At 41.8% G+C, this 14,058-nt stretch overlaps 1 protein-coding gene across 2 annotated transcripts in view; it reads left to right on the top strand.

The window, feature by feature from the left end:
* Positions 1–12,851, top strand: part of nectin3a (nectin cell adhesion molecule 3a) — a 38,326-nt gene extending 25,475 nt beyond the window's left edge. For both annotated transcript variants that reach the window (XM_080888439.1, XM_080888438.1), the window contains exons 3-6: positions 2,816–3,115; positions 5,068–5,185; positions 6,454–6,605; positions 8,910–12,851. In XM_080888439.1, the coding sequence (XP_080744565.1) occupies positions 2,816–3,115; positions 5,068–5,185; positions 6,454–6,605; positions 8,910–9,565 (1,226 nt within the window). In that variant the 3' untranslated portion in view covers positions 9,566–12,851. The remainder of the gene's footprint in view (positions 1–2,815; positions 3,116–5,067; positions 5,186–6,453; positions 6,606–8,909) is intronic.
* Positions 12,852–14,058: the final 1,207 nt, after the last annotated feature.

Genomic DNA, 14,058 nt, shown 5'->3' with positions numbered 1-14,058 from the left:
ATTAGTATGTTCTTATTTTATCCAAACACAAAGCATACATTGAAAGCAGCATACGTTCCTTTACATAGAAGTTTCTCACTGTAGCCTCACTTTCCAGAGGAGCAGAAACACTGAACTTTCCCTGTGGTCAGCGTATGTTTCAAGCCCTAAATTGGTGCCGTTGCTGAGAGGAGGAGATTGCAGTGTAGGCAGCAGCAGGTTCTCATCATCCTCCAGAGACTGAAGGAGACTCTGATGTCTAATGAGCGGTACATTAAGTGCTGCTGTGACAGCCACGGTGTCTAGAACCTCACAGGGTTCAGTTACAGCTTTCTGTCTTCCCTGAACACCTTCTTGCATATTTTGTTTTTGTTTTTTGGGGGGGTGGGTGGGTCTTATATGGATGCATATATCCACACTCAAACACAAAAGCACATCCTTAGTCCTACTTTACATTTCAGATGTAATTAGGGTGTGGTGTATATTCTTTGCAGTATGATACATGTCAAGTGGAATGTAGATTATCTCACAGGGTATTTCTCTGTGAGAAGGCACATCACGATTACAACACCAAATGTCAGCAGGTTCAGAGAGGAGTGCCTTCCTCATCTCTGCTTTGTTTAGAGGTGACTTTTACAGTTTCCTCCGCCACTCTTTTGATCATGCAGCCCCACTGTCACAAGTCCAATGTGAACAACAACCACAGCAAACAAGAATTTCTGAATAAAACAAAGGTTTCTGGAGAAAACGTCATGGTTATTCCAGCATACGATTGTGTACATAATATTGGTTTTCCAGTGTAAATCAAAGTTGTTTTAGTTTCAGCTTCAGTTTGTAAGTTAACTTAAGATTCCCAGTTTTGATTCCTGTTTATACTCTGAGGTTTATGCGAAGACAGACGACTGCGTTTTCGTTCCTTTCAAGTGGACTAAAGTAAATCAATGATACTTTCAAGCCCATGAATAATGCACCAAAGTCACGACAAACTTCATAATGATCAACAGGTGCAAGAGACGTCAGGTTAATTTCAAACCTCACACAATCGTGATGCAAAACTTGCTATGAATAGTATCAGTACTGTGAGGCACAATCTCAATAATTGTATTAGCTTTCTCACGTTCTTTCATTTTATCTTTGTGTCAACAGCAACTCATAAAAAGGGCCAAAGCTTTTAAGGAACAGTTCAACAGGAAATGTTCTTTGCTATGTGAGCCAAAAGTCCTCGACATTAAACAATCGGAAAGAACCAAAGGAGGAAATTTTGACACATGACCCATTGTTTTCAGATACTTGCAGGGCAAAAGGAAAACTACTGAAAAAATAATTGGCTGTCTTTTAAACAAAACACACTAAATTACTGGCAAGATGTAAGTGTGTACTAATAAATGGTCCTGCTGATAACTCTTTAGAGGTTTAAGCTCCTCTGACTGTTCATATGGCCCAAATTGCAACTCTGTTCTTGAGAAAAGAGCCCAGCAAAGAGATGGCTTTTTCCAGTCTGTTGCCATACCCGAACTACTGCTTCAAACAGTTAATATTTCTAATTATTATTTTTTTATGCTAGATTTTACCGTAAAAATGTTCCAGTGTTTAAGTGCATGGCCATTGACCATGCTTTTAAACCTTTTCTTTATAGAGCTTTCCACTCAGCGTTTAGTCTGCATTTGTGGACAGGAAAGGGCCAGAGCAGCCAGATTGCTGAAGGGAAATCGTTACCCTTTCCCCCAACAGATTTCAACTCATCCAAAGCGTCCCCCTCCCTTTTTGACAGCAACTTCAAATTAACACCCCTGACTGATTTAGGTATTCTGATGCTTCAGCCAGCTCGCGTCCGAACACAGAGCTGCTACTGTTTATAGTCAGAGGCCTGCAAGGAGGGGCAGGGAGGAGGGAGTGAATAATGTGAGGTAGAGGACTAAGAGCAGCGTCCCCACCCCGGGACAGGAGACGCCAGGTTATTTTTGGAAAAAGGCGGTGCCGGTAGTTATTTGAATTTGTTGTTGGAACTCCTGCCTGTCTGAGGTGTCTTAAAGATGATGGTCTCGACTTGCAGCGCTTGCCCCCGTGCACCACCTTTAAAACTGTCACCACTGTAGTAAGTGGAACAGCTGTTAGTCTTCATTTAAAAGAGGCAGCTAGGGGGGAGACGGTTCAGATTGTGCACTGCGGGACAAAGAATAAGGCAATGGTTTGTGATATGTTTATTTTGTGATAGATTAGAATAAGACAAACAGTTTTTACTGCTCTACACAACAGGTAGAGAGTTGAATTCTAGTCATGTCCCCTTCACATGGATCTGTTTTGTTTCTCTGTTGAGAAAATCCTTGTTGCGTTTAAACATTGAGTCGTTCTCAGGAAGCTGGTGTATCATTCCTTCACCTCTAAAGTGCTGAGAAGAGTACGGTAACTCAGCTCCTCGTCTTCCAGTACAACAAAGTCAAATATAAACACAGCACAGTGTTGGCTGCACAGTGTTTTTCTTCAAAGTCCCATGCCTGCTTCAGGTATTGATGCACTTTTCACAGAACAGGACTAATGGAGGTTACTGCTTTGTATTACCTTCACTCAGACATACTTTATTTTTGACACACAGCAATAAAGAAGTCTCCACAGAAATGTGTACATATAATTGAATGGCGTGGTTCATTAATTTTTAAAGCATATAGGTGAAATGGAAGAAGTCAATCTGTGCTCTTTTGGCAGTTAAGTACACTGAAGCCTCCGGGCATTATTTATTCATATTCGTTCACAACGGGATCGATATTCATTTTGTAATCTTTCCCCCGTTCTGTCATTTCTTCCCCCTCCTCCTTCTCTTCACTCTCCCTTTACACAGTGGAGCCAAAAGTGTACGTGTCCGCAGGCCCCACAGCTCTGCTGGACGGTGGCAATGAGTCACTGGTGGCCACCTGCATTGCAGAGCGTGGTCTTCCTGAAGCCGAGGTTTTCTGGGAGACGGAGCTGTACGGGCGATCTGAGAAGCAGAGTCAGAATGAGGCAAACGGCATCACCACCGTACATGTGCGCTACATGTGGCAGCCACGGAGCTCCGCCCAGGGGAAGACACTCACCTGTGTGGTGAGACACCCAGCCCTGCAGACAGAGTTTCGTATACCCTACATGCTAAATGTCCAGTGTAAGTAATGAAACATAAGACCTTCCAATATAGATACCTTAGTTTTGGCTAACTGCAGATACACAGTGTGGCTGTAATACCAGTGTTGAATTAATTGGCTGTATTCCTGCTGAGGAAGAGCCAAGGAATCATCCTTGCAGGCTTAAATTAACATTGGTTTTCTAACTTTGTTTAAATAAAATGTAGCAGTTAATAAAATGTACTGATTCTGTATTAATTAGTAAAATAACAGATAAAAACAGGCTCAAGGTAAATTTAAAGCACATTATCATAGTCTTGTCTTAGCTCTGAGAGAATGTTTAGGCTGCTGTCATTTACAGCCACAAAACCATACACATGTCATGAGCTTCCAAGAGTCAGCTGAAGTGAAATAATATTAGTAAAGTTGTGTACAACACATTATGTTACCATAAAAGCGATAAAATCTACTGAACAAGCATTACACTCAGCCAATGTCCTCCTTGTGTAATTTCTCTATCACTCAACATAATACGTTTAAAGGAAGAGGAAGAGGCGCTAAAACACTGTTGTGTCAACTCACATGACCATAGATTTCAGTTAAGTAAAAAAAAATTCTCCCAACACATAAAGAAAAGCTGCTGGTATAGCTGTGTGAAATCCCTCCAAAGTGCTGATAGCTTCCTTCGTGCTATGTTATCTCTCACACTAGTTGCTGATACTGAGATACATCTACCACTTTGATCTGGCATGCACATATCAAATCTTTGCATCCTTGTTTTTAATGTCAACACTGAGGCTGCTAATACAGATAAATAAAATTATTAATCATCACTTTAAAAAATCAGCTGTCTTTAAAACAAAACAAGTCTCAAACACAGCTGAAAATGTATGTAGAGGTAAAAGTGTCAAATATAATCCTGCAGCCACTGCACTGAAATGCTTTTACAATATAGAACAAAATAATCATCATTATTATAACACTATATTTTTAGCCCTAAAACAACCAGTGTATTTTATCAATATTAACCCGTGCTGCTGCCTTGATTTGCAATGAGCATGCTCAGTAAATGTTTCTTCCTCGCCTATAAAAGAGCAATTTAGGAGTCGTCTTAATGTTCTAATCATTGATGCATACTTCCTTGGCGAGCAGTAACGTTACTCTGTGTTTGGACTGTGTGAGTGCAGGCTAATGAAGGTGTTTTATGAAATATTGATCAGACCTCAGCAGGAATTCAAGTAGCAGACTCGGGCTGCTGGGGGCAGCGGATGGAGACGCAGAAAAATCAAGGTTAATATGGGAAGAAAGGAGCTTCCCAGCTCAATAAATCACACCAAGTGCAGAGGCAAGGGATTCTAAGTGCAAAAGAAGCACAATTTCAACGTTGAACCGTGTGAAAAGGGTCAGCGGACATTGTGGGCCAAGACATCTTCTTGTGCGAAATAATGAGTTCCTCATTTATCCTCCAGAGAAATCAAAATGAAAAATTGGATATCTAAGACAGTGTTTGCCATGTTTTATTACAGTGGCATGTGCTGGGCTTCATTTAGGCATCCTCCCGTCTTCCTTGATTTTTTTTTTTTTTTCCCCTTTGTCGTGGCGACGCAGTAGAGTGTATTATTAGCTGCAGTTCATCTGCTGTCTGAGTCTGTCATTTTCGAACTTTCCACCAACCCAGGATCATTTGTTTGTTCGCTTGGCTCGCTTTCACCAACAGATCCTGTGCCCTGTTACAGTCCTGCAAAGCCTTTTCTTTGTCGTCATGTGCTGCTGTGCTTTATAATACGTGCTTTGTTTCCTCCGGAAAAGCTCATTTGTCATCAAGCTGCAGGGATCACAATGACTGATTGTGAAGTCCAAGTCTTTTAACTTGAAAAAGAAAAAAAGAGAATAAATGATGGTCAGTGTGACCAACCCGACTGCAGGAGGAGGTTAAAAAAAGTACAGTAAAATTGTGATTTTTAAAGATTTTTTATTGTATTTTGTTTTACAGTTGCACCAGCGGTATCCATCATGGGAATTAGCAAAAATTGGTACGCTGGCCAAGCAAATGTGAAATTAAACTGTGAAGCCAAGGCCAACCCAGCTGCGCGTCAGTTCACATGGACCAGGTCAGTATGCCTCAACAGTCTCTGATATGTGAAATACAAAAAATGCATTATATCTCTCACACACATTATTATACTGGTCAGTCAAATAGCTCAATAATTAACACAGTTACTTGCAAACTGTGAAAAGCTTACAAGTTCTTTCAGTTGTAATTCAAATGGATAAACTGACTAAATGTGGAATAAACTAAATCTGCAGTACCCAGGCAGGGGATTAATTTGGAAAGGAAAGTGCTGAAGGCAATCCAAGAGCATTATTGCAAAACAGAATGCATTAATCATTTCATCTGAGTTATCTTGTTTGCACAGCACCACCAGCTATAGATCTAAATTTGGACTTAAGGAATTCAAGGCCAGGTACTGCTTAGACTCAGCTGTTGTAACCTTTGCAGCGCTGAGTAGAGTTTGAGTGCTGTAAAAGCGACGCACTTGTCAACTCATAAACCCGAGAAAAATCTTTTGTTGTCTTAAAGCAGTCGGGAGTTTATATTCATGATCTGCACTACTGAAGAATGTAAATAATAGAAGCCAGGGGTAAATACTCTCTATGGGTCATCAAGTAAAATCTCACTCACACGGAAGTACCCTGAAACTTGTGTGTTAGCTTAGTTGATCAGTAGCTCGTCCAATACCGGGCTCAAGGGACGCTTCATTAGCAATTACGACGGGACTGATCAGCTGTTGTTTGGTTCATTTGCATATATCTAAGATGGGTTTAAACAAACCTCAGTGAAGCAATGAAGTGAAGAAGCCTCAGTCTATAAATTACCTCCAGCATAACTTTCGGGCCTGGACACTGGAGCTGTCGAATGCACTGCTGCGCCCATCGGGAAGACTCCCTGCTATAAATAAAAAGATTCCAAACAGTTCATGCATCAGAGCAGCGCTGGCCTATTGGCATCTCTTTGTCATCATCTTGCTTTGAAAACAAGGACTATGCTCTCATTTGGGCTGACAGCCTCAGTAAAGTCTAGACAGCCAACCTCTTTTGGGCCAGACCTTGTGTTCATGCAGAAAGCTTTTTCCTCTCAACTGATGGCAGAGCAGGCAGCTCAGATTATCATGTGATCTTATAATAGTTGCACCAGGAAAACTGGACCAACAGCGCAGTGATGTCATCGCAAGTCTTGAATAGCCTTTTTCAGTTGTACATCGAAAATGATTTATCTTAAATATGAAGTAGTGATGTTTTTTTTTCCAGTCCTGCAGGCTTTTTTCTCTGTTGTACAGCACGCTGAAATGTCTGTCTGTCATGTTTAATTTGTGTACAGGTTGGATGGCTTGATGCCTGAGGGTGTTGAGATCTCAAACAATAGCCTTGCTTTCACTCGGCCATTGGAGCGCAATGATTCTGGAGTCTATCACTGCGAAGTGACGAATGACATCGGTACCAGCAGTCAGGTTGTGAACATCTGGGTACAAGGTATTTTTTCTCCCTTTTCTCTCTCTCTAGCTATTTAACAGCTCTCTTGTTGTTGTTGTTTTTTTTTTCTTTTTTTGGTTTTGTTGTTTAACCATCTCCAGGGTTTTCACAAGAAAAGTTGTTTGACTAATTTAGACAACTAGTAAATTAGTTGCCAGGAAGGTCCCTAAAAATAAATCAAAACAGCCATTGTATTAAAACCAAGAGGGGTCAGCTTAGCCCCTGCAATCAGATTAGAGTGAAAATCCTGATGTCATCTCAGGAAATCTTGAGAGCTTACTCACTCTGAAACTAAAATGAATAACTGCCTTTTTGCATTTTTCATGCTTTTCTCATGTAGGATTAAATTCTTTTTTAAATCAGGGCCCATATCAACACTTTTAGCAGAGCTAGGTCTTTATATACGTATAAATGCCCCTGCCCTGATCCGCTTCCACACATTCCTGGCAACAGAGGAGCACGGGGTGCAGATAGAGTATCAGTACCAAACGTTTCCAGTGTTGTGGCTTTGGCAACATTAGATGTTTCAGATAAGGAAGCGGGTGTTTACCCCTGCTTGCTCAGCAGAGTACGCACTCATGTAGCCTTTCTCTGTGTTTTGTTTGAGGTCAAGTTTCACAGCAGGACCTAGTGAATTGTGCTTGCAGATTTGCAGTACACACAAGTTTGTTTTTGTACACCATGAAATATGTTATTGAGGAGTTGTTGTTTTTTTTACAGCTGCAGTTGCACAAATTATGATCGAATTAGTTTAATTGAGCACTTCAGAAATGAGACTATCAAGTAGAGAAAATCTCTTAATTGTATACTGGGGTTTCCCTGCAGTTGGATTTGTTGAATGTTGTAGATCCATTGATACAATTCTTGTCATAAAACATGCAGCTCACTGAACTGCCCCCGTCTGCCATCAGGGTGCGGATCCTGAGAACTCTACATCATTTTATTTTCATTTCTCCTCTCCTTCTTTTAATCCTATTCCAAACAAAGCTACTGCTGCTTTTGGCCACGTATTCCTCTAACACACGCAGTCTTTTTGGTTTCCCATTGTCGAAAGGAGTGAGCTGGAGATGTCCCAAAAAAGTCTGTCAAGCTCCATCTGCGTACAGTCCTGGTTTGGAGTCCCGCTCCAAACAAAAGCACAGCTGACATCCTGTCCGAGATGGACTTGCGCTGAGCAATTATCTTGCTTCTCTTGTCAGATATTACAACTTGGACATGCGGCCCCTTGCCTCTCTGTCCTGTAGAGATAGTTGGGTTGAGCTCAGTGATATTTCCTCCCCACACCCTCACCCTCCCCGGAGCTGTTTGGTGTAGCTGTTTCACATTCCCAGTTGCGTACGCAGCCTTGTGGTTTTTGGCCGCTCGTCTCTCAAATGATCAGCTACATAGTTGCAGACGCTTGTAATCTGCGTGGGGTTAAAATGTGCCGCTGCAGGGTGGGATTGATGGTGACTGATGAAGGAAGTGATTGCCAGTATATCGGTTCTCCAACCTTGATCTGTCTTCCTTTTCCTCTCTCCTGCTTTTGCTTTACTCCTGATCCTTCAGGCTCACACACTGTGTGTAATTGTAGGTAATTAGATTCTTACTCAGTTACCAAATCATGGAAATCATTATAGCTCTATGGGGATTCAGATTTTGATAACTAGTACTTAAGAACCTCCTGGTGATGCAGACCTTTTATTAGTGCGAGTCATATTGCTTTGTAGTCGGGCCTTTGATCTGCCTGCGCACTGATCGACAAGGAGTGTCAGACTGCTCTTCGTTTCAGAAGCTGGAGGTCATCATGGAAGCACTTATCCTGACCTTGAGCTCCAGGCAGCCCTTTCCTCTGCAGCTGTAGCAGAGAGCAAATCAGATGCAGGAACCGCACATCGATCAGTGTTTCAGCTTCTCACATGACTTCCCCACAGCAGAGTTTAGAGGGGAAAAAAGAGGGGAGAGCTAATCACACTTTCTCTGATGCGTAGGAGTGCACGTGCTCCGATCCCTCTCCGTCTCACTGTCATGTTCACGCACACATTGACATTTAACACTTAACCTCTTTCTGCCCTGCTTATTTCCCCCCGTTTTGCTCTACAGCACAGCTTTCAGCAGGCTCTCTCTCGCTCTCTCTCTCTCTCTCTCTCTCAAGAGAGGCATGTGTCTGTGCAGTGTTGGTATAAATTGATCTAAAAACCATTCGCACTTGCTTTGTTACAGAACATAAAGTGTAGTCTTTCTTCCTTTCAGTTTTATGATTTGTCTCTCCATCTGCTGTCTTTCCTCTCTGGTTTAAATCATTTCATCACATTTGCTCTGCAGATCCTCCCCCCACCACCGCAGCCGCCAGCACCACTGCCTCTGTCCTCCACGACACCCCTGGAACCGGCACTGCTGTGGACCGGCGGACAGCCCCGTTCACCTCCCCCACCTTGGCGTCCTTACACGACAGCAGCCTGGGTACTATAGTTGGTGGGGCAGTGGGAGGAGTTCTCTTCCTGATCCTCTTGCTGATCCTTGGCGGGGCTTGCTATATGCACCAACGTCGAACCTTCAGAGGGGACTACTACACCAAACAGTATTTGGGACCCTCCGACATGCAGAAGGAATCTCAGCTGGACGTGCTGCAGCCGCACGAGCTGCAAGAGGTCTACGGGGACAAAACGAGCAAAGGTAGCCAGGATCTGAAACCCAAATTGGGTGGGGATATCATTTACCCCGACTACACACCTGAGCGCAAAGACAGGGACGACTGGGTCGACAGGGGAGATGCCAACAGGGGTTTCAAGGAGGGAAACTACTACCCAGATCACTACAACAGCCAAAACATGCACCCCTGCGGGCCTCCTGTGCACAGCCCCATAGTCAACAACGGCTCCCCCTATCTCCCGGAGGACTGCTATGACAATGGTACAGACAGCGACTACGTGTCCCACATGGACGGATCTGTGATTTCACGCAGGGAGTGGTATGTTTGAAGAAACAAGCAAATGGAGGGGGAGAAATGGACAGCTGACTGAGAATAATTTGACAAATGACAGATTTAAATATCATTAAAAGCTGTGTCATTTCAGTTAAAGGATAAAAGAACATTTCTCAGCTCAGTCTCACAATGAGCTCTTTGAACAATACTGCTCTGCCTTGATTTTAACCACTTAAACCTTAAGGACATGGACATGGATTGCGTTTCACTTTTGTGGCATTTCAAGGAGCTGCAAATATGCTGGAGCGCCTCGGTGATATTATCTGTGTAGGTTTAAGAGGCTTCAGCGTACAGTGACGTTTCATCTGATGTGAATGAGGTTTTTCGTTCTCGTGTTTGCTACCTGTCTTTGTCGCAGGTCACATGTCAGGTGTTCAAAGCCTTGTCAGTGAAGTATTTATTGCCCTGACTGACTGAGCTCTGCTCCCATTAAATTCTGTGGCATTAAAAAAAATGATCTCATGATTGCTTACAGCCTTTTCGTACAGGCGAGCTGTTTATCATGACCGCGATCAGTATTTCTAGCAAATTATATTGCATGGTTTTGTTTTGGGTTTTTTGTTTTCCAAAGTATGTTTGTAAGTGAAAGGGAAAGTCGTGTTTAAAAGGGAGAATTACACAGGCATTGTACCAAAGGAAAGAAAGCTGACTTTACATAGACGCTGCCCCCGTGCACAGCTCTTCTGTGGCTTTTGTCATTTCACAGCATCTCCTGGAACTTTGTTATACTATGGAAAACCTGAGCGCAGTCACACTTTGTGGATATAGTTTTACTTTCAGCTCCAATTATTTTATTTTGTTATATAGTTGTTGTTTGTAAAATGCCAGGCCTGGTTGATTTGAAAACACCCATGGATTTGATGTCACAGCAGCTATGTACAAAGCAAAAGGGGCTAGTAAACCGCTCAACTCAACACCTGATCTGATAAAACTGCGAATGAAAAAAAAAAATCAGTCATTGCTATCTGCCATGGTTTTTTGGAAGACGATTTCTTTAAATGTGAGACAGCAGAAAATGTTTGACACTTTAGGTTAGCAGCACAGTAATAGCAGACTAATTAAAAACTATAATCAGTGAATGTAGCTACTTCGAATGGCTAATCCAGAAAAAGCACAGACCCTAAGTAGAATTAAAACATTTGCTTTGATATTAACTTACTCATTTTACTCAGTGGAGAAATGTGTTAATTCAGTCACATTCATGCAGTGAAAAGCACAACTCTGTTATTACAGTTGTGAGCAAACATCAAAAGAAGCCACCCGGGCCTTGGCCTTCCCCACTTAGCCATGATAACAGGCTGTGATGCTGTCTTTTCCATTTTCCCTCCTCACTATCCTCGGATTTCTGTCGGTAAGACCAACACCAATAGGGTTTTTTTTTTTTAAACTTCACTTCAAAGTAATGTGTTATAAATACCAGATGTGACTGTAACGGCTGTCATCATCTAACATTACGCGGCTCCATAAACCACCAACAGTTTCACTGCTCCCGCTCGACACTCTAGTGTCGTGATTCATTATTGTAAATAAGCAACAAATGGAGAAGGAGTACTAATAAACTGATCCTTCAGTTTCAGATTGGATGTGTTTGTTTAAAGTGTGATTGTTTGAGTAGCTTGGAAACGTCGCGAGCAGTTGACGTCACTACTGTACAGGCCCTAATGCTGGGGTTTGGCTCCTCCGAGGATACGCAGCAATCATGGAAACGGGAAACTTAATCCATGAATGAAAAAATCAGAACCATGTAGGTTAAAGCTGTCTCTGCAATGGCTCCCCAAGGGAAATATATATATTTTCTTCTTTTTTCCTACAAACAACAAAAAACTTGGAACAAACCCCAGGAATATTAAGTTAAAGCTAAAAAGTCGACATCATCAGTGATCTCATCTGTTCCTGCTTGATTTGACCTCAGCCATTTGTTTCCTCAGGAATGATACATGAATCAAAGTGACCTATGCTAAGTCTCGCATGAATGGGAAAACGTACCCTTTTGGAAACGCACCACTTTAGTCAGCTTGTGTGTTACAGCTAGAGAAAAGTCTATGAATATGTATTAAAGTCAGATCAGGACAGGAGGTCAGGTGTATTTATTATTATGAGGTTTAATAGATTTTGGACGCACTTAAAAAAACCAAAAATATTTCTCCGCCCTTGATTTCGCATGCCAGAGCTTTGGTTGAAGGTTTAGAAGCTGAGAATAAACTACTTTAATCTCTTCAGCTCGCTCTCACTCTCATCGCCAAAACACACACACCCGCCCGCCACACATCTGCCACTGCAGCCCACATTCAAGGAGCAGTCCTTGCCTCAGACTTCAGGCTTTTTAATTAACTTTTATTTTTTTCCCCCCGTCATCACACTCGGCGACAGAAGTGCCCGGGCTCTCTGATATATAGCACGTCCATGTCTGCATGTGCGTTTTGTTTCTTTTTTTTTTTTCTATGGCCGATGATTCATAGCTGTCTGCTTCAGTTTCTTATTCAGTCTCAGCTACATCTCAGAAAGACAAAAATGAGCTGGAGTGATGAATGTTTTTTTTGTTTGTTTTTGTAGTTGTTTGCATGTAAATGAAACTATTTGCTTTTTATTTCTCATCACAAATGTTTCTATACGTGTACATATTGGGATTAGGTTTCGTTTAGGATTAGCTGTTCTCTCGGTTCGGTTTAAATGTTGGTGTACAGTTTGTTCTGGATTCCCCTACTGAATAGTTGGTGCCTTAAATGGGCTGAGCAATGCACAAGCTTAGGAACTTAAAACTATTAATATCATTAAAGAGGAGGACCGACTGGTTCTTTAATATGTATTTCATCTCCATATTTAAGATTTGCTGTTATCAAAGCATTAGAGTTGACAAAAGGTTGATTGTCATGCCTTATACGTTTTAAAAGAAGGACACATGTAACAAGTTGGTTACTGAGAGAATTGCAATAAGCAAAGTTTCACTGGGAATTTAGTCAAGCCAGATTCATAGAAAATATTATTGTCCTGTAAATATGCTGGCTTTTTTTATCATTATTATTATTATTATTGAAGAATCTTATTTTTTGTATGAGGTCTGTAATTTTCTGAGTATTAGTTTATCTTTCGAGCATTGAGGAGCTTGTCTCATGATAACATAGGCGGCGATCCTGTTTTCACTGCATTTTGTATTTGTTCTTGAGAGTTTGTGACCAATTATTTTGTACATTGTCATTTGAATGATTGATGTCTCACATGAATCGGAGATGGAAGTTTGATAGATTGTATTATGTTCCTTTGTTTGCAATAAAAACCACCATTATTGCACTCAGTTGTGTCCTGGGATTCTGTTTTTGCAAAGGATTTTAAATTCTTTTACTTTAATTATCTTGCATAGAGGTTTCCCTTATCAAATTAAAGCCTGTCAGTAAGACACAAGACTAGTACAATAGCCTTGCAAACCTTACAGTTAAGTCCGATTGAGATGTGATGGGCATGCAGACTTTCAGCTTTAATTCAGTAGTTTCACAAAAATGTTGCAGTATGTTGGCTACACCAAAAGTTTAAAGGTTTCTTTAGCTTTTTTTAGTCTAATTATGGCTTATTTCACTTGCATCAAGTTTGGAGCTCATATTGAAAATTCTTGTTAAAAGATAACAAATGCAAGTTCAACAGTTCTTAATGTCTTGATGCATGCTCAATCATCCAGGTACGTAAATCCCAAAAGGTTGATTCTGTCCATCTGGACGTAGTGTTCTCAGTGGGAGAAACGCTTCGTCACTCATCCAAGTGACTTCTTCAGTCTCAGCTGACTGCAGGTTTCCCCAACAAGAAGGCCCTGAGTAAATGTGGTTGTCCCAGCTGGACATTGTCAAAGCTGGGAAGGCACCTAAAGAAACCTCCAGCCGATCCAGGAGAGAAGAACAACTGCTGCCTAAGCAAAAATCCATAGTGATCACCTATGTGTCAGGAATATCGGAACAGCTGAGACGCATTTTTTCTAAACACAGTCTCTGTGGCTTTTAAACCCCAAAACAGGCTGGGCCCAAAAAGTCGTCCACCCCAAGGATCGGGTCCCCAGACACAATCAGAGTAACATAGTGTACGCCGTTAAGTGCCAGGAGGATTGCCAGGATTTATACATCAGGGAAACCAAACAATCTCTCGTGAAGCGGATGGCACAACACAGAAGAGCTACCTCATCAGACCAGGACTCTGCAGTCTATTTACACCTACAGGCCAGTGGACCCTCTTTCAATGATGAGGATGTACACAGAGGACAGAGAGGATCGCTAGTTTGAGCGCGGAGTTAAGGAGGCCATTTACGTGAAAAGGGAAAGACTATCTCTGAAAAGCATAGTAATGATCAAGGAACTGACCTCACAGGCCATTGCTCATTCAGTGGGCTGGTTTCAATTATTGTGCAAATGTACTGTTTACAAGGTTGGGGAAACCTGCAGTCAGCTGAGACTGAAGAAGTCACTTGGATGAGTGACGAAACGTTTCTCCCATTGAAAACGCTACGTC

The sequence above is a fragment of the Rhamphochromis sp. 'chilingali' genome, assembly GCF_963969265.1.
Source record: "Rhamphochromis sp. 'chilingali' genome assembly, chromosome: 8".
NCBI classification, from domain to species: Eukaryota; Metazoa; Chordata; class Actinopteri; order Cichliformes; family Cichlidae; genus Rhamphochromis; species Rhamphochromis sp. 'chilingali'.
This window is presented reverse-complemented; position numbering and strand designations above follow the sequence as displayed.